Source organism: Callionymus lyra, chromosome 10, assembly GCF_982586985.1.
Source record: "Callionymus lyra chromosome 10, fCalLyr1.hap1.1, whole genome shotgun sequence".
NCBI classification, from domain to species: domain Eukaryota; kingdom Metazoa; phylum Chordata; class Actinopteri; order Syngnathiformes; family Callionymidae; genus Callionymus; species Callionymus lyra.
The window spans coordinates 683,658-709,476 of record NC_141827.1 but is presented as its reverse complement, the minus strand read 5'-3'; the positions used below and the strand labels follow the sequence as shown (position 1 = coordinate 709,476).

General features: G+C 39.7%; 1 protein-coding gene across 3 annotated transcripts in view; it reads right to left on the bottom strand.

Moving 5' to 3' along the window:
* Positions 1–23,929, bottom strand: part of pdzrn3b (PDZ domain containing RING finger 3b) — a 101,293-nt gene extending 77,364 nt beyond the window's left edge. The window contains exons 1-3 of one of the 3 annotated variants that reach the window (XM_087801563.1): positions 22,753–23,929; positions 12,215–12,301; positions 10,735–10,842 (exon numbers count right to left, since the gene is read on the bottom strand). In XM_087801563.1, coding sequence (XP_087657689.1) covers positions 10,735–10,842; positions 12,215–12,301; positions 22,753–23,460 — 903 coding nt within the window. In that variant the 5' untranslated portion in view covers positions 23,461–23,929. The remainder of the gene's footprint in view (positions 1–10,734; positions 10,843–12,214; positions 12,302–22,752) is intronic. The other 2 variants (XM_087801562.1, XM_087801564.1) reach the window with 2 other exon arrangements.
* Positions 23,930–25,819: the final 1,890 nt, after the last annotated feature.

Below are 25,819 nucleotides of genomic sequence, written 5' to 3'. Positions count from 1 at the left end.
CGACGGCTCTAATCATTGAACACATTCGTGGCAAGAAGGCTTCGGTTCACTCGAGTCCATGATTGAGTCGACGACTAAATGTCAGATGACCCGTGTCACGCCGCGAGAAGATGATACCGACGTTTCCATGAAGTCCAGCCACGATTATTTCGCTCTGAACGAACCATATTTTGACAGTCGAAGAAATGAAGCATCAAAACCACAGAGTTGCATATTTTCCTCAGGGAGTCATCGTCGATGAATCAAAGTCTGAAGCTGGAGAGTAAACATGTCGTCCAGATAAGTGGAGAAACATCTGAGCAAACATGTCGAGGCTGATCAGGAGACGTCAGACTGTGCTGCTCAATGACGTCGTCTTAGAACCACCGACTAGAAGAGACTCGAGTCTGACTCTCAGCGTTTCCTCGAAGCAGTTTGAGAAAACCTTCTTCTTGTGTCGAGGTCTGGACATCAACGGGGAGTTCAACTTATATAAATAACTATATATGATAATAATACTTTCTTGGTGTCGTCTCTCTTGAGAGCTGAAGCGAAACATCTGAACCAAAAGAAGATTGACAGGACAATATGTTCAGAACCTTCAGTCTTATCAAAGCCACGAGGATGGAAGGAGTGTAAGTCAAGTGGAGAAGGTCATAGAAGGTCAAAGAATATTTGAGGTACTGGTGCACGTTTCCACCGTGACCAGGCTGTGAAAAGGTTCTTGTATCGTTAAAGCTTCAAGACTTGATGACACATTTTACTTCTAGAGCTAAAGATGTGAAACAAAGAATTGAGTTACACAACCTCGACTTTAGACGTGTCCAACACAGTTATTTAAGTCAAAATACTGTAACAGTAACATTTGTTTCGTATCAGCTGCGACAGTGTCTCATGTCTCCAGTCCTGAAGGAATGACAAAAGTCTGGAAACATCTTCAAAAGGACGACGTTGAGTGAAAAAATCGAATCATTTCTACCTTATAATTCCCAGAATTCATCAGTTCGGGACATTCAACTGAGAAGAAAAAGCCTTTTAATTTGTATTGGATCAGTGAGTATTGGTGGAAACAAAAGACTTAATTGAATTTCATCGTAAATTTAGAAAAGATGGTCAAATCCCTCATTAATAATCTATTCTTGTCCCTCACACACTGTGAAATAAACTTAGGTATAATATAAAATTTCTGCCAAAGACGCTGTGAAAACAAACAACGAGTGATTAACGACAGGTTCAGGAGCGACGACTTCTTCTGACGTCAAATGAAAAACCTCTATTGTCGCTGCAGTCTGAGCAGCTCGACTCTCTGCGACCTTCGGCGAAGGTAACAAAGCCAGGAACATTTGGTTTGGATCAGCGAGGTCATGACCCACATCAGGTTTATTTGGACTTTTGGGCTGAAAAATAATCACACGACTCTTTAACGGACTCCGACAGTCTGGAACCACTTCTCCTCTCTAGGAAAACACGGCCCGAGAATGTGTTTACCACTTAATACAATCCTTCATTAAAGGTTGTATACGCTCGTCGCACAGAAACGTGTTTTTTCTAGCGTGTCTTGAAGTCTGAAGGCTGGAGGTGCGGGGCTGGGAGGAGGTCCAGGTTCGCACAGAAGAGCTTTCATTTGAGCTTAACCTCTGTGAGCAGATCACTCACCCGAGCTTGATATTTGCACAGCACGCTCAACATGTGGCGATGATATGGAGGAGACAATGAAAGCCATTAAAGTAACTGGTGTTCAGTGGTGGAGTCAGAGGGACGGGATTCTGTCGCATAAAAGAAAGTGTCCAACTGTGACTGAAACATTACTTTAACTGGATGAATAAAGTTGAAATACACTCTTAACCTGAGACCGACTTCAACATCAGCTCCAGGCTCACGTCGACATGGACAGAAAATATGATTCCTCCAGACACACTGATGCCTGTCTGACTGCACTTCATGTTTATGTTTCTACCACCGGCTTTATACGAGATAGACGCTCGTTTTATGAGCCGCAGTATAAAGAGCCTTGTGTTAGATTTGCTGTATATGGAGAGTCTGAGCAGCAGCTGTGGTCGATGCCGTGTTTGAAGAGAGCAAAACAACTCAAGTTGAACTTCAGCGAGTTAATGTCTGAAAGAAATGACTTTCTCTCTGGTCTGTCAATCAATTATTGAAATGTATGCTTTGCAGGAACAGGATTTGAATGATTCTAAAAGTGTTTCCATCTTTTAGTTGAAATAAAAACAACTGTTTGACTTTAAACGTGACGACCATCGATCTGGATCACGAGACATGAAGATTCACAACATTACAGGACAAGAGGTGAGTAAGAAGGACAAAATATGAATATATAAACAATTACATGTGACATAAACACTTTATTTCAAGTATATCCGAACATTAAGGCAGAAAACTAAGGACTCTTGAGTTGAACAATAAATATTAAAGCCGTTAATATAAATTCTTAATTCAGCAGAAATATTTATAGTTGAGCTCAAAATGCTTGGCAGGGGTCTGTGCTCGCTTCCAACTTTTCTAATTCTACTATTCAGTGAACAGGCCGTAAACTAAAATGCTGTTTAACTGGTTTTGATTCGAAGAAAACAAGTAAGTCAAGGATGTAATCAGGTCTCAAAACAGCAGCTTATCACGTCCTGACACATCCAACAGACAGACGACCATTGTTCGTATCAGCTCTGGATAGTTTGCTGTCACGTCTTAAATGTTTCTCGTGGTTCATTATTATTGAGTTACTGTTATTTCAAAGATTGTATTCAACTGTACTGCAAAAGAGAAATAATCCACATTATTGGACAAATATATTCACACAAACAACATTTCATCTTCATGGAGATGTGAGATCAGAGGTTTAATGAAACAAATCCTCATTATAGGAGCCAACTTAACCAACAACAAACAATATGAAAATACAAATCAATTATGGAAATTGATTTAAAGTAGAGTCTAGATTTGATTTCATTCCAGTCATATTTGCAGCAGCTGGATTCCTTCTCTCTTTGTTCAAAGTTTGACGAGTTCTTATCACTAAGTCCTGGCAGAAGAAAAGTAGATGAAGCTCATGATAGGACGACAAAACAAGACGATTCCGTGAGAATCAAGGTCATGAAGCTGCAGCCGACAAGAAAACAAGTGATTTTAAGAACCAATCGAAAACAAATCGAAGATTTAATGGTTGTTTTTGATGTTCTTTTTTAAGTACGTAGTTTTCCTTATTGTGACCTTTTGCTTTTTTAAAGCTAAATAAAAAGAAAATTAAGCTATAATAAATATTTAAATCTTTTGTACCAAAAGCAATAATATGCAGTACTACATGTTTATACTGTAAACTGTCATGGACTAAATACTAATATCCTAAAGAACAGCTGTTTTTCTTTGTTACTTCTACATTTTTACTCTTTTGGCTTGTAAAAGTACAACGTCAGCAAAAATAAAAGCTGATATGATTTTCTCTGGAACAGAACGTCCTAGAAAATGTATGTGTGTTTAAAATGCCACATTTACCTCCAAGTATTTCAAAAACCACCTGAGAGAGCGTCTAACTTTCCATCCTCACTATTCCAAGCATTTCTTTCAGGGCGAGAGCGAATTAAAGGGACAATAGAGCACGTTTGGTCGAGCAGACGCTGAAGAACAAATGAACTTTCCAACGTTTACCATTTTCATAAGTCGGGGGAAATATTAACTTCAGACACAAACTGATGCTCAAGGGTTACAGATCTTTTCCCACTTCTCGATCTCCTCTTCGAAGTCACGATGTAAAGCATGTATAGAGAAGGAGGAGGAAACACCTGCTCGGATCTGTGAGTCCACAGGTTCTGTGAAGAAACTCCTGGAGGTTCAGGATCATAGTCGTCTGTTCCAGCAGAGTCACCTTTATTCTTTATGACTCCACTGGTGGTCCTGGACCTCCAGTGAACCTGCCAGGACTTTTCTCTGCCTTGGCAAGAATCTCACGTCATGATCTGCAGAACCGAGTGGACCAGGACCTCACTGCAGGTCCAAGGTGAGCTGAATGAACGTCAGGTGAGGTTATGGAACATGTGTCTCTGATGAAGAGTTCCGTGATCTGCAGCTGCTTGAGAAAATAACTTGTGTTGAAATCCCTCAGAACTTTTGCTAGGTTTGTGTTCCTCTGCTCCAGACCATGTGGGATTCATCAGCGCTAATGTAGACGAGGAGTCTGGAGGCTGATAAGTGTGCTCTTACGAGGAGGGCACCTGTATATTCTCAGGCTCCAGGGGAGTATCAGAGACAAGTATGTGATGAAATAAGTCTTCCCATCAGGGGAAGCGATATCAGAGGAGGCACCATCGGCCTCATATTCTCATCCTGCACCTAAAACGCCTGATCGACGAGCCGGGTTTAAACTCTGGCCGTTCATCAAACATCCTGAAGAGACTCTCACGATAACCACAGACGAACTAAGAAATCCGTTCGCACTCTTTAACTCGAGAACAAGGACGTCGACAACCAAAGAATGAGCGCAGTCAGTGTCGAGAGCTCGCTGCACCGGCAGAAGAACGGCGTCAACAAAAGGCTCTTGGAAACTGAAGCAGGTGTGAAGGAGCCGCGGGACCTTCGTGAAGTCGAGCCAACGGGCACAAAAACACGAGCGGAAAAGTCAACACGATCCAATTAGCTCGGAAATTACCGAACATCTGTCAAATACAGGAGGGACAATTATTCACGCTGATGTCAACCCTCTGTGAATCACAAGTGCTATATCAGGAAACATCTGCTGGCAGGAGTCAACCCTGACAGTTCAACTGATGCAAACTCTGCACATTTACTTACATCTTAGCTCAATAAAAACATGGTCGACGGATCCAAACAGACCTTCTTTTGAATCTAAAGAGAGACTCTTCACAGTCTGCTGGTGATCCTTGGATGAACTTTCATGAAAGAACATGTTCAGTATGAATCCATGAGACATTTAAGACTTAAGGACTTTCTGTGAAAACTTTATGCAAAAAATACTTTTGTGGGAAACTACATCTGGACCAGCTCACTTGTTAGCAGTCCGTGATAAAAGTTCAATAAAAAGAATGAAACTAAAGCAGTTTTGACTCTGCGAGTCTTAAAAGCAACCAACGCCTGGACGAGATCGACGTCTCTGTTTGTTAACGTATATTAACTTATATAAAATCTTTTAATGTCGTTGGTCATTTATGACTTTCTAATGATGTCATGAAACAAAAAACACAGAAGCTTTGCTCAAACTTGAAATGGTATGAAATGGTGAAAATTAAAAAACAAAACAAAAACGTATTCAGTTTTCAGAATTAAATGAAGGAATCCAAGTATTATCTATGTGCAGACTTCAGACCAACAAGGGACAAAAACCAAGATCATTCTGACAAATTAAATCAATGCTACAAGAACAACAGTAACTGATTTATTCCTCAGTTCAACATTTTATTCTTTGAATTCCTCCAAAATCAGCTTGATGTGGAAAAGAGGCTTTTGTCCGTTGAAAAGAAACCACGACGAGGACAGAACGACGTTCACTCGGGTCGTCGAGGATCGAAGCTCTCCAGACTTCCATTAAGCTGCTGATGTTGTTCATCTGTTCTGGTCCTCGTGAGACTCAAATGTGATCATCCACGCAGAAGTCGTTTGGGAAGCTCAGCTATTTATAGAGCAGCAGATGTAACCGAGGGGCCGAAGACCCCGGACGCTGACGGCAAATCTTTTTAGGCAGACGGGATTCATTTAGTGGACTCGAGTGGGAACGTTGTATAACAAGCAGTGTTTGGATCAGTCAAGGACACGAGGAGGAATCAGAAGTTTGTGTCTCACTTAAATGTGTCGTCGTGGTAAATATCAGAGGCCAGTCGTGGGATTCAAACCTGCAACCTATGATCACTGCGAATAACTTCTCTTTCTAACTCTTGACTTGTGTTTAAAATACCTTTCATTTGAACATATAACTATTAACAACCTGTGGTTCATACATCCTTTCTTTTGCTAGATATTTAAGAAGAACAAACAGACTTTTTACTAATTGACGGTCAAAAGAAAACTGGACACAGAACGACACAGTCTTTGACTTCAACGTGTTTGACGTCAACATATTTTCTACAAATGTTGTGGGAGAAGAAATTGGTGAAAATGATTCAGAAAGTACTTGAAGAAACCGTTATTCACTCGTAGATCCCGATCCAGGCAACAACGTTGCAACAACTCATTTAACACTGTTTCTTTATCTTTTAGCTCAAATATTTTGTTGTGGAACAAGGTTCGAGTCTTTATCTGAACAGTAACTAGTCTAAGCAGTTCAAGTCGTGGTGAGAGATTTAAAAGTTATTGAAGGTTTCTTCATGTATTCATGTGAAATCTGTCTCAGGTTCTTTTAATTTTCTACGTTATCTTCTCAAATTAAGTCTGAAGACTTAATTACCATTTTGAATAAGAACAACGACAATTAAACTTTTTTTTAAATTGTAAATAATCTCAAAATAATTTGATAAAATTAGGTCTTTATCTCAATTAAACATATTTAAATTCTTGGATCGTCGTTGAGTTTGTGGATCATATTTACAAACACATTCAAGCGGAGGCTGATTATTCCAGCGCAGCCGTGGAAGGAAACGACAGGCCGTGATGGGACGACCGAGGGTCCGTAAATCAGGCTATTAGGGTTTAATTGAGGGTAGTTCATTAGCAGTCTGAGCTCCCGGGTCATCTTCTGACATGAGCAGCAGCTGAGAGCGAAACCTGAGCCGATTGTTGCCGATCCATTTACACAAGGCCAGTGATTGATTGGCAGGAAAATGAGGCCTAATTGCTCCTCCCCCTATTCCTGCTCCAGAACCTTTCAGGAGCCGTAAATTAACCCACGAGCCTCCAGTCAGACGAGACCGTTTTAACGCAGAGCAAACACTCCTACAGTCGAGCCAGACTGTACGTCTAGAAAATCATCAAGCGTCGTCACGTCGAAAGAACAATATTCTCTCCTGGACCTCGACTTCTTCAGCCTCGAGCACGAGGAACAAAGATGTTCTTGTCTGAAGAAGCTACCGTGAAACCTTTTGTGGACTCACTTGAAAGTTTGGATTGAATAAAAAGTCCCTCGCTCAGTGTTGACGCTGCGTGTTGTTCTGCGGTTAAAACACAAGTGAAGCGACGACGCGTCGGTTTGAGGAAGACGAGGATGAAATCCAATAAAGAGTCTGACAAAGATCTGCTTCTTGCCTCGGAACAGCAAACAACATGTGATCCCTTCAGGGAAATAAGTGCTCGCTCCTCGAGCCCCGGGTCAAAAATAACGTCTCGGGAACATTTGGCAAACGTCCTCTGGATACCAGTCGGTCGGCTTCATATCCAGATCGCCTTTCATACGGACGCCTACGTGTTCAACGACTCTTTGCTTGTGTTTTTCACTCTTTTTCTGAGGAGTCAGCAACACAAAAAAAACACAATGTTACTGTCAACTTGCTGGAATGTTGCTCTGGTGAGTCAGATATCTAGGTTTGGTTTTGCAAGCGTCTGAAGAAAAGGAAATATCTTGATTATAAATGACCAATAAGCCAAAAACAAAAGACAAGAAGTTGAACTAAAGCTTGAAATAATTGTGGAAATCGTCGTCATTTAAATAGTTTTATTTTTCATTTTACCCATTTCTGCCCTTCTTATCTTGACCTGTTTAAGTTTCCCCTAAAGGTCAGTGGTCTACGTGATCATTTTCAAGCTATAAGACTGAGAGAAAAGATCCAACAACTCATCACGTGTAAAGAAAAACACAGTAAAGTCACAATCAATCTCTGGTTAATATTTCAATTCCGAGCCACAGAATTAAAACGAGAAGTTTCTTTTCCAGGGACACTCGTTTTCCATTTGCTTGTGCAGTAAAAAGGAAAGAGTTGTTGAGATGTCAGAGTGTATAAATCCATGTCCCTGACAAGAAGTGCAGCCTCGCCAAAAGTAAATCTCCTAAAAGCATTTCATAACTCACCGGTTTGTCACTTTTCTTCAACACATTTTCTGAAGCAAGTTGAGTTCAAATGGTGTATCTGTGGTGCACGGATATATCAGCAAGATGTGTCAAAACTTTAAAACACAAAATACAACTTGTTTACCTTGTTCAACTAAAGAAACTGGATTATTAAAAAACTTGATAACAAATACTTTTGTTCTGCCCACAGTAACTGCTTTTTAATGGTTGTCAAAGGAAGGAATGTTTTATTTCATTAAGAACACAATACAACAATAAAACATACGGTTGTTTATAGAAATGTATTTCTTGTGCAATTAAATCCTTTTTCATTTGTGACGTGAACTCAAAGTGTTTATCTGTGAAGGAAACGAGTCTAAAAATGCAGAACAATCCCGGTTCTGTTGAACCTGCCGTGTTCGCTGGTGCGTTTATCTTCGTGTCTCCCCCTCGCTGACCTAAGAATGTTTGTGGAAGATTTACAAGCAACATTTACAACGACAGCCCAGGCGTCTCCATTCTCTTCCTATGTTCAGCCTCAGGAGCTCACAGTCACCGACACACAACTCAGTCTTTGTGGCAGAAAAAAAAAGAGCCAGTTTTCGTGACTCGCAGGGAAACGAGCGAAGATGTAGGAAGACTTTAAATTACAGTGTCAGACAGACGCGCCACATTCCATCCATTCAAGAGCCTGTTGAAGTGAATCAGAATGTATTCATCATACGCTGACAGATCCTGACCAGAGTGCTGAGATTTCTCGCCGGGCTGAGGGGGGGGGCGGCTAAAAGCAAACACACCTCCAGGTTTTTATGAGAAAAATGTCTGTCTGAACAAGCAGGCATTCATATATGGATTCATAGCAGCCAGTGGCGCTGAGACGACATCTGCGATCACACTCCCCCGCTAGGAGCCCGTTATAGAGCGAGGAACATCCAGAGCTACAGCTCGACCGCAGCCACACATCGACCCCGAGCCGTGAAACACGATTGTCGCTTCACAAAGAGCAGGTTCGTTCGAGCGTTTACGTAAGAGCCGGAACGAAATCTTCTTGCTAGATTTTAGTGTTGCCACGTCTTCACATGAAAAATCTAATGTTTTTTTTCCTCTGCTCCACGTTCAACATTAAAACACGTCTGCAGGTGATGCTGAGCTGTGGACCAATGAGCCGATTGTGTTTTGGTCATGTGATCCGACAATATGTTACAATGTTGCAAAGTTGGGAATCTGGTTAACTAAATACAGCAAAAGTGCTTCATTTGACACACAAACATTACACACTTTTTGTCAAAACTCCTTCCTCAATCGCTCTGAAGTGAAAGATGCAAAGTGATCAACAGAAAAATCACATCCTCGAGAAAAATGTATTTTCCTCAAACGTTACCAAGAATGACTCAAAGCAACAGAGAAAAGCTTCAGTTTTAAGTTAGGTTTTAACTTTTAAGTTTCTCTTGATTCTCTCTCGGTCGAAGCTAAACCATGTGAAATGTAAAGTGTTAACTGTGTGTTTCCTGATCTACTATCTATGAACCTGCGATCAAAGGTAAATCAATTCTCTTTGATTGACATCATCTGTTGTTGAGCATGACTGAGGTAAAAACATCAAAATAACATAACATAACATAACATTTCTGCTTTAGTAAATAAATGACATTTGTTAACGTGTTTCACTTTCAGAGATGATAAGGTTTAGAAAAAAGCTCTAAAAGAAACATTAAAAATCAGTCCATGAAAGAAAGATTTCTTTGTTCCATTTAAAGGACAAACTAATTCACCGTCGATGCCTTGAAAGCATTCAGATGTTTAACTCAAGTGTAAAGTAGAAACAAACACTTTGAATAAACGGCCTCTACAGGTTTGTTACATGAGACGTGAAAGTCTGAAAAGAAAATCCAAAAGCAATTTGAAAAGGTGCGATGAGTGAGACGAGAGGTCGACGAGACACGAGTTTGTTGGTTTCAGCCTGGAGTTGTGGGACATGAAACTGCCTTTGAGCGACATGGATTGTTTTCAACTAAGAGCATCGTTATTTCTTCTTTGCATTTCTGTGAAGGACATCGAGCGTCTTGGCTTCACAAAGACGGCGCTGGAGAAACATGAACTACCGAGTGGATCCAGTTTCGTCCGATGAAAGGCACGAATGTGGAACGACGACTGTAAACTGTTCATACAAAAGTCGTTTGAAAAGCTGGATGATTAATATTGTCATTTATTGTCTTCTTAAACCTCCACCCATGAAAAGACATTTAATAGCTGCTCTTGTCGCCTCCTCGGGCCTTTTCACCTCCTCATGAGAACCAGTGCAAGAGAATCTGATGAAGCTCAAAGTGCAGCAGAAGAACTGGATCAACATCTATTAACGCGACTCTTCACTGCTTCACCGACACACGAAGACACACAAAGACACACAAAGACACACAAAGACACACACTCGTCACTGCGCCTCAATCGACGGGTGAAAAGAAAGATCAAGTGGGACGAGTTTGTAGAGAATTCAAAAGTCAAATGAACTGGTGTCAACGTCCTACAAACGTCAAAATGTTGAGTCGACAAACTTTATCTCGTGCAGTTTCTCCTCATCCTGACTCTTCAATAATCCACTGTGTTCCAGCTCAGCTCTGAGGTCGACCTCAGCGTGAGACGGACGATAAGAACGATAAGAACATGTTTCTCGACCGACACCATCTTCACTTCGTCAACTGAACAACTCTTTGTTGATCTATTGCCTCCTGGGTATGTGATCGTCGAAGCCAAACGGTGAGAATCTGTCGTATAACTCAGTGTCTTCAGCAGCAGTCGAGGAACAAGGATTCACGAACCTCAATTATCCTGTCGTGGATTTCAAGGCCGTCCTCTTTGTCTGCAGGTCCTTTCTCCATGATCTTGGAAACAAAGATCCCTTCGGTTGATGCGACGTCATCGCCTTCCTGTGGAGGAAAATAATAACTAAATAAATGTCAAGAAAGTGTGAGAAAATAAATCCGACTAAATTCATCGTTACATTTTTGTCTAAGGGATAAATAGCGACATATTTGTGTCACTGTTATAAAATGGTGATCTTTCCAGGGTGTCCCTTGTCTCGACCACATGATGGGAACAAGTGGTGGAAACAAGTTTCAATAAAGAAGAATTAGATAAAGACGTGTATAGAAACAAAGTAAAATAATCAAATATATTTCAAAGACTATTCTGTACTTGTAACGATATATTTAGTCTTTTCCTGCTTTCACGCGATGATCTCAGGTTTAACCATCTGTTCCTCATGCGATCGTCTTCTCATTCTTCACATTCTCAAGAGCCAAACAACTGACTGGGTAACAAACCACTTCCTGTTGACAAGCACCAGGATTGATCTGTTGACTTTACAAACTGTTTAGTAACTTTCATGTGGTTTTGTTCTATTAATTCTGATTAAATGTTGAGTTTGCTAAACCTGCTCTTGAAGGAAGGAAGGAAAAAACGACTTTGAAAAGCTTCAGCAACAAAGTTATCGTGAGACATTCTTTCATAAGTTCGAAACAACGTTTTATACAAAATGATGGTATTCTTTTAAAAAGGGAAAATCCAAGGACAGTCCAGATTTTCTAAAGTTGTTTTAAGCTATTCCAAGTGAAAATAAAGTTTAAATAAACCACAAGAAACAGTTGCGACCGAAAACAAACTTTACAAAACGTTATCTGTAATTATCATTTGCATCGGAACCGCTCGATCCAAGCTTGGCTTCCAAGTCCCCTCAAGACATGCAGGGAAGTAGAAAACCAGGCTGATTGCCTTTCCCCAGTGACGCCCCCAGCACAGCCACATGAAACACATGTGTCAAAGTCTACATGGATATTAGCCATTTCCTTCTAATGAGCAGCTTCCTACTCACACTGTTGATTTGAGGTTTTGTGGAGAGCAGAAGCCAGGAATCATCTCCGCTCCAGATACGAGAGAGAAGTCGTAAATCTAGCAGAACATCGACTTGAGCAGAAACATCTTTCACTAATTCAAGCACCGGTCGACTCGGGACGATACAGTAGTTTTATGGTCTTTACCAGAATTCATCCGAATCCGACCAAAAAACAATGTCATTAATGACTCGAACCTCAGACTCGAGACAGGCTGAGGTCGTTCCTTCCCAACAAAACCCCCTCGATTAGAGACGGAATAATAACTGAGGGGAAGCCATGAGTTCCCTCTTATAAAAGTAATGATAGTTTGTTTTGTTATTATGTAAAAGCAAATGAAACTCGATCGATGTTGTTAAAACCGGAGTAAACATGTGTTCGACTGTTGGACGAGGAAATCTTCACCTACCGCGAACGGTCTTCCTCCCACGATGTGAAACCCCAGAGATCCAGCCTCGCGAAGAAGAACGACCGTCACACTTTTAGTGTCGCCCTCCTACGGACACACAAACACATGACAGTCAACACTTACTCACAACACTTAAAACTGCTTTTTTATGAAACCTCGAGTTTCTCAGGATTCAAATCACATTCTTCGTCGTTTGAGTTCAAACAATTCTCAAGATTATTCTCGATTAAAATGATAGTGTTCGACATCAAAACCCTCCAGTTTTAATAAGATGACGATGTAAGATCGTCTTGTTCATTTTAACTGATCCAGAAACAGGTTCCATTTCCTTTCATGAGTTGAAGCTTCAACAACGAACCAACATTTTTCTCGGTGATTTGTTTCCATCAAGGATTTCTTCAATGAAATCACTTGAGTTTTCTTCTGCTCTTCATGTCGATTCCTAAAGAACGTGCATCAAGTGATGCTGATGTTACTCGACTATGATCTACATGATGAACGTCCAAAAACATCGAAGGAAAAATGTAACAAAATAAGTGAATTTGTTAGTTGGAGGTGAATGTTGTGCTTTCATTTGTCGAACAGCGACAGACGTTCATAAAAATCATCTTAAAAATCATGAATCGTTCAAAACAAGGTATAGAAATCAAACTTTTCCTACATCCAAATTAAAAGCACAAATATATTGTCAATTGTAAAACATAATTTCAATTGTGTCGAGAGGAAATGCATCAATCTATTGGATTTAAAAATCTTCATTTTAAAACTTGAAATCCATCAAACAGCTTGAAAAGGTTCTTTAAAGTCGACTCGATTACAAACGAACAGGACTTTGATGGATCACTAAATGTTTCAAGGTCTTGGGTGTGGAAAAAAAAAGTATTTTCTGAACAAAACAAATAAAAAATCATGAATCATTGAAGGAAAATCTAACTTTGTGTCATCAGAAGCCGCAGGAAGAGCAAGGATTAGAAAAGTCAACCAACGATCCTGGAAGTGTTGAAGGAACCTTCGCTCAAACCATCTGGACGTGAACTCTTGTGACTGCTTCGCTTCTAAAGGATTCCTCAGTTGTCGCCCGTCAACCTACTGTTGTCCCGTGGAAATCAATCTGGCTCGGAGGCGACACAAGGATCTCTGGGAAAAACTCTCGGAGTCAGCGCTTCATCTGTTTGAACTCGGAGGAGAGTCACAACACGAGTCCAGCTGCCACAGAGAGACCAGGAATAGACGGATCTGTTGGCGTGAGACTGCGTGTCCATCACGTTCAAGTCTGTGAGGAACGTCCGCGTCATGCCAGCGTCATGCCAGCGTCATGCCAACATCATGCCAGCGTCATGCCAGCGTCATGCCAACATCATGCCAGCGTCATGCCAGCGTCATGCCAACATCATGCCAACATCATGCCAGCGTCATGCCAGCGTCATGCCAACATCATGCCAACATCATGCCAGCGTCATGCCAACATCATGCCAACATCATGCCAGCGTCATGCCAGCGTCATGCCAACATCATAATGATGCCAACATCATGCCAACATCATGCCAGCGTCACATTAGCGACACATGCTTCACATCCTGGCACCGTCAGCACAGACGGACGCAGACGACCAGGACGGTGTGAGTCCGTCCAACCCTTCCAGCAACACACACTCGTGGTGTGAGAGTCGACGGTGAAGTCATTAACCAGAGTTTTTAACCACATCTGCAAACACTCTTCAGCTAATGCCTCGAACAAGCCTCGACATCTTCTCAGACGTCATCAAACCCTCACTTCAAACTGATCCATAATATCATTTATAATTAACTATTAATATTATTCAAATAATTCCTTAAACACCAGGGATTTTTGTAACTTTTCCAAGTGTAAGGAACTCATTTCAACTTTGTTATGAACTCTATTATTCAACCAGACCACGTCGAAAAAACAACGTTTCTTATTTAGGAAAAGACTGCGAGTCAAATGAAAATACAAGCAGTTAAGTCTTGATGCAAATGTGTTCAAATGTTTTGTCCGTGAGATGCTTTTATTTTGACGATGATCCTGCTTCATCGTCTTAACAGAGAAACTGGAAAATAACAGTGAACGTTTTATCTTTGTTAAATATTGATCAACTGAAGAGAATCAAGCGTGAAATCAAAATAAACCTGTTTATAAACGAAGACGTCGTTTGTTAGCGAGCGGTTTTAAACAAATCCACAAATAGAAGCTCGTGAAGTTGAGCAACTGTTGCAACAAACCGCAGAATAAAAGCATCACATGGTGAAAACTATCATCAAGTTCTGCTGAAACTTTTCATTAAAGCTCAGGACGAGGTTCACAGTGGAAGGATTAGAGTCGAGGATTGTTCTTCACATTCTTTCACTTCTACCAATTAAACGCTGTTGTTGCAGCAGCGCTTACATAAACACCGATGCTTGCGTAACTCATGCTTCACGAGGGTCACTTTAATGTTGCATTCCTGCCCAACGAACGACAGACTGGAGAGAAGTTTGAGCAGAAACTACGTCAGCGACTCGTAACTCTGTCTCCAGCTGGTTAGTTGAAGACGATCATCTTTTTCAAGTGTTAAGAACTAAATATTGACTATTATTAGCTATTATTGGTGAAGTTGTATTTCTCTCTGCAGCCACATGTTGTTGTTGTTGTTGTTGTTTCGATGCTAGTTTTTATTAGAGACACAACTTTGACGATAAAGGTTTGTAACTCGAGGCAAAACTCATTTAAAACCATTTCAGGAAACATGTCGAAGAAGTTTGATCGTCGTTGACAATAATTCAAAGCAAACACAATACTTGACATTCAATATGTTTTGAACCATTGAAAACCAAAGTGAAGAGGAGGTGAAGAGGAAGTGAAGAAGAGGAGGTGAAGAGGAAGTGAAGAAGAGGAGGTGAAGAGAAAGTGAAGAGGAGGTGAAGAAGAGGAGGTGAAGAGGAAGTGAAGAAGAGGAGGTGAAGAAGAGGAGGTGAAGAGGAAGTGAAGAAGAGGAGGTGAAGAGGAGGTGAAGAGGAAGTGAAGAAGAGGAGGTGAAGAGGAAGTGAAGAAGAGGAGGAGAAGAAGAGGAGGTGAAGAGGAGGTGAAGAAGAGGAGGTGAAGAAGAGGAGGTGAAGAGGAGGTGAAGAAGAGGAGGTGAAGAGGAAGTGAAGAAGAGGAGGTGAAGAAGAGGAGGTGAAGAGGAAGTGAAGAGGAGGTGAAGAAGAGGAGGTGAAGAGGAAGTGAAGAAGAGGAGGAGAAGAAGAGGAGGTGAAGAGGAAGTGAAGAAGAGGAGTTGAAGAGGAAGTGAAGAAGAGGAGGTGAAGAGGAAGTGAAGAAGAGGAGGTGAAGAGGAAGTGAAGAAGAGGAGGTGAAGAGGAAGTGAAGAAGAGGAGGAGAAGAGGAAGTGAAGAAGAGGAGGAGAAGAGGAAGTGAAGAAGAGGAGGAGAAGAAGAGGAGGTGAAGAGGAAGTGAAGAAGAGGAGGAGAAGAAGAGGAGGTGAAGAGGAAGTGAAGAAGAGGAGGAGAAGAAGAGGAGGTGAAGAAGAGGAGGTGAAGAGGAGGTGAAGAAGAGGAAGTGAAGAAGAGGAGGTGAAGAAGAGGAGGTGAAGAGGAGGTGAAGAAGAGGAAGTGAAGAAGAGGAGGTGAAGAAGAGGAGGTGAAGAGGAGGTGAAGAAGAGGAGGTGAAGAAGAGGAGGTGAAGAAGAGGAGGTGAAGAAGAGGAAGTGAAGAAGAGGAGGAGAAGAAGAGGAGGTGAAGAGGAGGTGAAGAAGAGGAGGAGAAGAAGAGGAGGTGAAGAGGAGGTGAAGAAGAGGAGGAGAAGAAGAGGAGGTGAAGAGGAGGTGAAGAGGAGGAGGTGAAGAAGAGGAGGTGAAGAAGAGGAGGTGAAGAGGAGGTGAAGAAGAGGAAGTGAAGAAGAGGAGGTGAAGAAGAGGAGGTGAAGAGGAGGTGAAGAAGAGGAAGTGAAGAAGAGGAGGTGAAGAAGAGGAGGTGAAGAGGAGGTGAAGAAGAGGAGGTGAAGAAGAGGAGGTGAAGAAGAGGAGGTGAAGAAGAGGAGGTGAAGAGGAGGAGAAGAAGAGGAGGTGAAGAAGAGGAGGTGAAGAGGAGAGTACAGTTGTCGGCTCGAGGTCTCAATAGTTTTTACTGAAACATGAATTATTGTCACTTTAAAAGTAAAACAACAAAGTAATTTATTCTTCAATAAAACATTATATAATAGAAACACGTCGTATGTTCATGAAGAAGGATTTGAATCTTTGACTCTTTGACTCTTTGAATCTTTGACTCTTTGACTCTTTGACTCTTTGAATCTTTGACTCTTTGACTCTTTGACTCTTTGAATCTTTGACTCTTTGAATCTTTGACTCTTTGAATCTTTGACTCTTTGACTCTTTGACTCTTTGAATCTTTGAATCTTTGACTCTTTGACTCTTTGACTCTTTGACTTTTTGACTCTTTGACTCTTTGACTCTTTGACTCTTTGACTCTTTGAATCTTTGACTCTTTGAATCTTTGACTCTTTGACTCTTTGACTCTTTGAGTCTTTGACTCTTTGACTCTTTGACTCTTTGAATCTTTGACTCTTTGAATCTTTGACTCTTTGACTCTTTGACTCTTTGAATCTTTGACTCTTTGACTCTTTGACTCTTTGACTCTTTGAATCTGTGAATCTTTGACTCTTTGACTCTTTGAATCTTTAAATCTTTGACTCTTTGACTCTGTGAATCTTTGACTCTTTGACTCTTTGACTCTTTGACTCTTTGACTTTTTGACTCTTTGACTTTTTGACTCTTTGAATCTTTGAATCTTTGACTCTTTGACTCTTTGAATCTTTGACTCTTTGACTCTTTGACTCTTTGACTCTTTGACTCTTTGAATCTTTGACTCTTTGAATCTTTGACTCTTTGACTCTTTGACTCTTTGACTCTTTGAATCTTTGACTCTTTGACTCTTTGACTCTTTGACTCTTTGACTTTTTGACTCTTTGACTCTTTGACTCTTTGACTCTTTGACTCTTTGAATCTTTGACTCTTTGACTCTTTGACTCTTTGAATCTTTGACTCTTTGAATCTTTGACTCTTTGAATCTTTGACTCTTTGACTCTTTGAATCTTTGACTCTTTGAATCTTTGACTCTTTGACTCTTTGACTCTTTGAATCTTTGACTCTTTGACTCTTTGACTCTTTGACTCTTTGAATCTGTGACTCTTTGACTCTTTGACTCTTTGAATCTTTAAATCTTTGACTCTTTGAATCTTTGAATCTTTGACTCTTTGACTCTTTGACTTTTTGACTCTTTGAATCTTTGAATCTTTGAATCTTTGAATCTTTGACTCTTTGACTCTTTGAATCTTTGACTCTTTGACTCTTTAAATCTGTGAATCTTTGACTCTTTGATTCTTTGATTCTGTGAATCTGTGAATCTTTGACTCTTTGAATCTTTGACTCTTTGACTCTTTGACTCTTTGACTCTTTGAATCTTTGACTCTTTGACTCTTTGACTCTTTAAATCTGTGAATCTTTGACTCTTTGACTCTTTGACTCTTTGACTTTTTGACTCTTTGACTCTTTGACTTTTTGACTCTTTGAATCTTTGAATCTTTGACTCTTTGACTCTTTGAATCTTTGACTCTTTGACTCTTTGAATCTGTGAATCTTTGACTCTTTGATTCTTTGATTCTTTGAATCTGTGACTCTTTGAATCTTTGAATCTTTGACTCTTTGACTCTTTGAATCTTTGACTCTTTGACTCTTTGACTCTTTGAATCTGTGAATCTTTGACTCTTTGATTCTTTGAATCTGTGAATCTTTGACTCTTTGACTCTTTGACTCTTTGACTCATTGACTCTTTGACTCATTGACTCTTTGACTCTTTGACTCTTTGACTCTTTGACTCTTTGATTGGTTCACAACTGTACAGTTTAAGTGACGGTGCTCAGTGTGTTAGTGATGTTCTGATGAGATCATTATGGGATGTTTCTATAGGTTTTGCTCAGACTATAAATGCACGATTAGACCAAACACTTGAAGAAGTTATTTCCTTCAATTGTAAACGATACAAAACTTTGATTTCTTCCATCAATATTATCTTTAAGTTTCTATACGAAGAGATAAAACTGTCAATCACCCTCAAAGTATATATTTTTAAATGTACTTTACTTGAAAAAGATGTTTTCCGGGAGAAATGACGTGTTTACTTCAGGGTCGACACATTTTTGAATCCACTAAAGTCGTTTATAAGAAGTTCTTAAATGAAGCACTAACTCTCAGACCTGTTATTTAAATCAAAAACTTAAGCGACTCTTTACTAACGAGGACATGATTCGTTCATTATCAGCTGATGAGACGAGAACATGATCACGTTTGATTCCACGTCTTTAATGCTGATCCATGTTTTCATCAAACAAACTAATGCAGATAAAAGCAGCTTCAGAAGTTTGACATTCGTGCTCGAAGCAGAGAATGAACATTAAAGTGAATCAGAAGCTTCTGGAGCTTCATGACTAACAAACCTGAACTATATATATATATACTGTATATATATATACATATATATATATATATAAAACTTTATTAAAACTAGTTGAAATAGTTCTGTTGTTTTTAGGTTCTACATCATTTGGTGCTCCGCCCTCTAACCACTTTGCCATTGGTTTACCGACGAATTCTTGGAACCTGAGATTATAATCATAACTCAGGGTTTTACTTACAGTCAAAAGTATTGTTTGTCATTATTATCAACAACCATACGAACAAGATCAACTGAGACATAACAGTTTAAATACATGTTTATTTGACTCATTGAACTGTATTTTATTGTATTAACTTATGATTTAACTTTGACGTCATATTTATACTTTTATTCTGGACCATCATCGACAGGAAGTCAAAGAGGTTCTAGTCCGAGTCTCTCCCGGACGTCAGCGCTTCATGTGTCCATGCGTCAAAACAAACTTTAACTTTACGCTTCTTTAAATTCAACTTCACTTCTGGACCACAGAACCAGGAGCATCTTGAAGATAAGATGCTAAGAAGGATAATAATAATTCAATGTTTGAATAAACTAGTTATTGTTTAGTTGAAGCTTCTGTCAGTTTGTTTTCCTTCCTTGACGTGAACGTCCTCCACAGGTGTGTGTTGAAGGTGTCGTCGCAGCAGCTGACGGTGTGTTGACGTCGTCACGTGATCTTCTGAACCAGGATCTTCTTCATGGACTCATCACTTCAGAACTAGATCTCCTTTTAACTGTTAAATATTCCACTTCCTGTGTATTTGTTCAACAAAACAAAGGTCATATCTCGACTCGTTCAAAGAGAAACATCAACACCAGAAGTTACTGAGAAGATCAAACGTAAATATTTCCTTCAGTTACTGTCGCTTTAAATGTATCTTCTTCTCTTGAAACTTCAGATGATCTTCATGAAGGATCTCGACGTGAACTTTAATTGTTTCCTCTTCTTAGAACCAACAAAACATTCATGTTTGTCAAATAAAAGTTGGTTTTCTTACGTCAAAACACATTCTTTACTTTGTTCAACGGGTTTAACCAACACTTGCCGGAGCCAGGGTCTCAAGCACCTGATGAATTTATAGTGGATTATAGATGTTTTCAACTAGAACTACTCGTTCGTATAACTAGTTGATAGTTGATGAGTATGTGTTTAATGACAAACTAGGATTTAATTAGTTGTATTTATGTCGAAAGTATTTATAGTAAAATGTTATTTTCTTTGATGCTAATGGTATTGAAGTCGTATCTGTTAATACGTGAAGGTTCTACTGTAGTATCAACACAACTGTGAGCCGCCATCTTGGAAAACACACAAATAAACGATGCTGTGTCTGAAATCACATACTTATCTTAGTATACTAGAAGTTAGTATGCATCAGGATTGTGTACGTACTAACTAGTAACTAGTTCTCCACAGATAGTATGTCTCAAACATACTTCTCTTAGTATACTAGAAGTTAGTATCATCAGGATAGTGTACGTACTAACTAGTAACTAATCCTCCACAGATAGTATGTCTCAAACATACTTCTCTTAGTATACTAGAAGTTAGTATCATCAGGATAGTGTACGTACTAACTAGTAACTAATCCTCCACAGATAGTATGTCTCAAACATACTTCTCTTAGTATACTAGAAGTTAGTATCATCAGGATAGTGTACATACTAACTAGCAACTAATCCTCCACAGATAGTATGTCTCAAACATACTTCTCTTAGTATACTAGAAGTTAGTATCATCAGGATAGTGTACATACTAACTAGTAACTAATCCTCCACAGATAGTATGTCTCAAACATACTTCTCTCAGTATACTAGAAGTTAGTATCATCAGGATAGTGTACGTACTAACTAGTAACTAATCCTCCACAGATAGTATGTCTCAAACATACTTCTCTTAGTATACTAGAAGTTAGTATGCATCAGGATAGTGTACATACTAACTAGTAACTAGTTCTCCACAGATAGTATGTCTCAAACATACTTCTCTTAGTATACTAGAAGTTAGTATCATCAGGATAGTGTACATACTAACTAGCAACTAATCCTCCACAGATAGTATGTCTCAAACATACTTCTCTTAGTATACTAGAAGTTAGTATCATCAGGATAGTGTACATACTAACTAGTAACTAATCCTCCACAGATAGTATGTCTCAAACATACTTCTCTCAGTATACTAGAAGTTAGTATCATCAGGATAGTGTACGTACTAACTAGTAACTAATCCTCCACAGATAGTATGTCTCAAACATACTTCTCTTAGTATACTAGAAGTTAGTATGCATCAGGATAGTGTACATACTAACTAGTAACTAGTTCTCCACAGATAGTATGTCTCAAACATACTTCTCTTAGTATACTAGAAGTTAGTATGCATCAGGATAGTGTACGTACTAACTAGTAACTAATCCTCCACAGATAGTATGTCTCAAACATACTTCTCTTAGTATACTAGAAGTTAGTATCATCAGGATAGTGTATGTACTAACTAGTAACTAATCCTCCACAGATAGTATGTCTCAAATCACATACTTCTCTTAGTATACTAGAAGTTAGTACCATCAGGATAGTGTACGTACTAACTAGTAACTAATCCTCCACAGATAGTATGTCTCAAACATACTTCTCTTAGTATACTAGAAGTTAGTATCATCAGGATAGTGTACGTACTAACTAGTAACTAATCCTCCACAGATAGTATGTCTCAAACATACTTCTCTTAGTATACTAGAAGTTAGTATCATCAGGATAGTGTACGTACTAACTAGTAACTAATCCTCCACAGATAGTTTGTCTCAAATACTTCTCTTAGTATACTAGAAGTTAGTATCATCAGGATAGTGTATGTACTAACTAGTAACTAATCCTCCACAGATAGTATGTCTCAAACATACTTCTCTTAGTATACTAGAAGTTAGTATCATCAGGATAGTGTACGTACTAACTAGTAACTAGTTCTCCACAGATAGTATGTCTCGAACATACTTCTCTTAGTATACTAGAAGTTAGTATCATCAGGATAGTGTACGTACTAACTAGTAACTAATCCTCCACAGATAGTTTGTCTCAAATACTTCTCTTAGTATACTAGAAGTTAGTATCATCAGGATAGTGTATGTATTAACTAGTAACTAATCCTCCACAGATAGTTTGTCTCAAATACTTCTCTTAGTATACTAGAAGTTAGTATCATCAGGATAGTGTACATACTAACTAGTAACTAGTTCTCCACAGATAGTATGTCTCAAACATACTTCTCTTAGTATACTAGAAGTTAGTATCATCAGGATAGTGTACGTACTAACTAGTAACTAATCCTCCACAGATAGTATGTCTCAAACATACTTCTCTTAGTATACTAGAAGTTAGTATCATCAGGATAGTGTACGTACTAACTAGTAACTAGTTCTCCACAGATAGTATGTCTCAAACATACTTCTCTTAGTATACTAGAAGTTAGTATCATCAGGATAGTGTACGTACTAACTAGTAACTAATCCTCCACTGATAGTATGAATATATATATACACATATACATATATATATATATATATATATATATATATATATATATATATTCGACGTAACTTCCGTTAACAACGTCACTAAGATGGAGTCGTTTAGTGTAGAAAGTGTCCATCGATTCATACTCAGTTTTGTGTGTGTTTTAGTAACAATCTAGTGAGTATGGAGCACTAACTTTACATACTAAGAATTGAGACGCACTTGCGCACTAAAAATACTAACTTTGAGTACACAAGTATGTGATTTGAGACACAGCATGAGTCTTAAGAGTGTGTTTATGTTGAAAAATGATTGTTGTTGTTTTTCAAAACAGAAACACGAGGTTAAAGGTCAGGATCAGATGATCTCTGAAGGGCTCTTTAAACCTGGAGCTCGTTGTGTACAAAACTGCAGTCAATATTTGAGCCCTCAACACACACGCGCGCGCACGCGCACACACACACCAGCTGGTCCAGACACAGACTCGAGAAACGAACCAAAGGTTTCTCTTCATTCAACTCTTGATGATTGACAGGTGACACTCACCTGGCAGGTGAAGGCCACGGTGTGCGTCAGAGAGTCGATCCTCTGGCTGTACTCGCAGAACTTCTTCTGGTACTTGACGGTGGTGGTCTGGAGCTCGCCGTGCACGCGCGCCAGCTGCGCCAGGAGCTTCTTCTCGCGCGTGTTCGCGCGGATGTTCTGCTTCTTCATGTCTCGGTCCAGGAGGACCAGCCTGACGCTCAGTGATGCGTTCAGGCTCCTGAGGGCCCGCAGGCAGCAGTGGGTCTCCTGCCGGTCCCGGTGCGTGACCCGGAGCCCGCAGCGCGCGCACGCGCCGGCCGGCCTCAGCGCGCACGTCTCCCGCGCGTGCGCGTCCAGGTCGCGCAGGTTCAGCACCTGCTCGCAGCCCCTGTTGCTGCACCTGGTGGGGCAGAAGTCGCAGGCGCGCGCGTGCGCGTCCAGGTGCTGCAGGCGCACGACGGCCTCGCAGCCGCGCGCCTGGTGGTCGCAGTGGATCTCCAGCTTCAGGATCAGGTTCTTCAGGGGCAGGACGTGGTTCAGCTCCTGGGCCGTCACGCGCCGGCACTGGACCGGGCAGCGGTTCTGGTCCACGAGCCAAGGCAGGACGCACCCGGAGCAGAACACGTGACCGCACGGCGTCGCCAGAGGTTCCTGCAGAACTTTGTGGCACAAGTTGCACTTGAAGTCCGGGTCCACGGGTCCGCAGAAGCGCTCCAGCTCGAAGCCCATGTTGGAGAGAAGGTTCTTCTCGAGGTCCAGGAGAGACGGACCCTCGAGATGCGTTCACGGACTGGACTGGCCACTAATTGACGGAGACTCGGTGGTGCCTTCAGGTGCGGCTCGTAAACTTCTCCAGCGGAAACTTCCGACGCTCAAAAGTCACCGCCTCGAGTTCAAAAACACTTTAAAACAAAAGAAACGATGAATCCGAGAAGTTTTAGAGGCATTTCCTGGAGAATTTCACCGAAAACAAAACTTTTAAAAAACTTTTTGTCTCGTTTTTTCAACTGAATCTTCATTTAAATTCAGCAAACGTCAATAATAACATTTACTACCTAAAACAATTCAAGTTAATAAAAATAACCTCGCATGACTTACACTAATCTTTAATGTCTAAAGTCCAACAACTCTGACAGTCCTTGAACGCATCCCAGCGGAGGAACCCTCTACCGTAAGCCTTGTAGAACTGCGCAACAGGTTTTCTCGAGGTAAATATTTGTTAAGTTGTCAAGATACAGGTGTATTTTTACAGCGAATATCCTCCAATAAAACACTACATGACGTCACCTGTGATGAGAAACAAGTTTCAAGTTCAATGTTGAGCAGTAAATGTTTCTTAGATGAGTTAATAACAGGCTGGACTCGCAGGCCTGTCACTCAACTGCTCATATTCCTCTTATATTCCAGACCAGAAGACATGACAGTTAGTTATTTACAACAAGGTGGGTTAGTGTTCAGGCACGCAAGGAAACTTGTAAAAACAGAGGAAAAACACGCACGAATTTCAAGTTTAGACAAAATCTTGACGGTTTTAAACATTTGACTAAAATGTTTTAATGCAACATTTTATTCTGAAAAACATATTTTATTTTTCTTGAAATCATGACAGGTAATAAAAAATCTGAATCCAGATGTTGAACTTTGTATCGTTATTTTGTAGTTTGCTTCATTATGTTGATGAATAAGGAAAGAAAAGATGCACCTTGAGTTTAAAAACGTTTCAGAAAAGCTCTCAGAGATCATGTTGATGCTCATCTCAACGTTCTAATGGTTCCAGGAAAGTTGAAGTGGAAACAAGTCTTTAATCACCTCAAACAATGAGAAACAACATCTGCAAGGATCTCATTTCCAAGACTTTAAAAACACAGCAAACAAGTTTATTAAACATTCATTGGCTCAACCAGAGGAAGAAAGGAACCAGAGGAAGAAAATAACCAGAGGAAGAAAAGAACCAGAGGAAGAAAATAACCAGAGGAAGAAAAGAACCAGAGGAAGAAAAGAACCTGAGAAATAAAAGGATCAGAGAAAGAAAAGAAACAGAGAAAGAAAAGAACCAGAAGAAGAAAATAAAAGAAACAGAGAAAGAAAATAACCAGAAGAAGAAAAGAACCAGAGGAATAAAAGAAAAAAACAGAGAAAGAAAAGAACCAGAGACAGAAAAGAACATGAGAAATAAAAGAATCAGAGAAATAAAAGAATCAGAGAAAGAAAAGAACCAGAGGAAGAAAAGAACCAGATAAATAAAAGAATCAGATAAATAAAAGAATCAGAGAAAGAAAAGAACCAGAGGAAGAAAAGAACCAGAGGAAGAAAAGAACCAGAGGAAGAAAAGAAAAGAACCAGAGGAAGAAAAGAACCAGAGGAAGAAAATAAAAGAAACAGAGAAAGAAAATAACCAGAAAAACAAAAGAACCAGAGGAAGAAAAGAACCAGAGAAATAAAAGAATCAGAGAAAGAAAAGAATGAGAGAAAGAAAATAATCAGAGGAAGAAAAGAACTAGAGGAAGAAAAGAACCAGAGAAATAATTAACCTTCTCTCATGTTCTCATGTCTGCTGACATTTTTAACAAAACATTTTGTTTATTTTAATGTAGTTCAGTCGTCTTCGTCCAAAAGACTCTTAACATCAAACACCTTCAAACTGAAGCTCAACATGAAGTGAAAGATATTTTTTCACATTTTTCTTTTCGTTCACTAACATAATAGTAATAATAATATGAACAAATAATATAGTAATAATAGTAATAACAAATAATATAGTGATAATAGTAATAATAGTAATAACAAATAATATAGTGATAATAGTAATAATAGTAATAATATTTGATCATATTTAAAAAAAGATTGAACCTAATTTTGAGTTGATTCAAAGAAATGATTTATTTTCAAAAGAACAAATGAAAGTAGATTCAACTTCGTGTTCTTCAGAGTCTTCGTATCTGAGGCTCGTTTGTTGATTCATCATTTCACGAGCAAACAACCTTTGTTTATGTGAGGTTCTTTTCTCACCTGCGTCAGAGTTCACTCTTCAAAGAGGGAATCAATAAACATCAGGTTCTTGTCAGAGAATCTGATGTCCAGTTGTTAG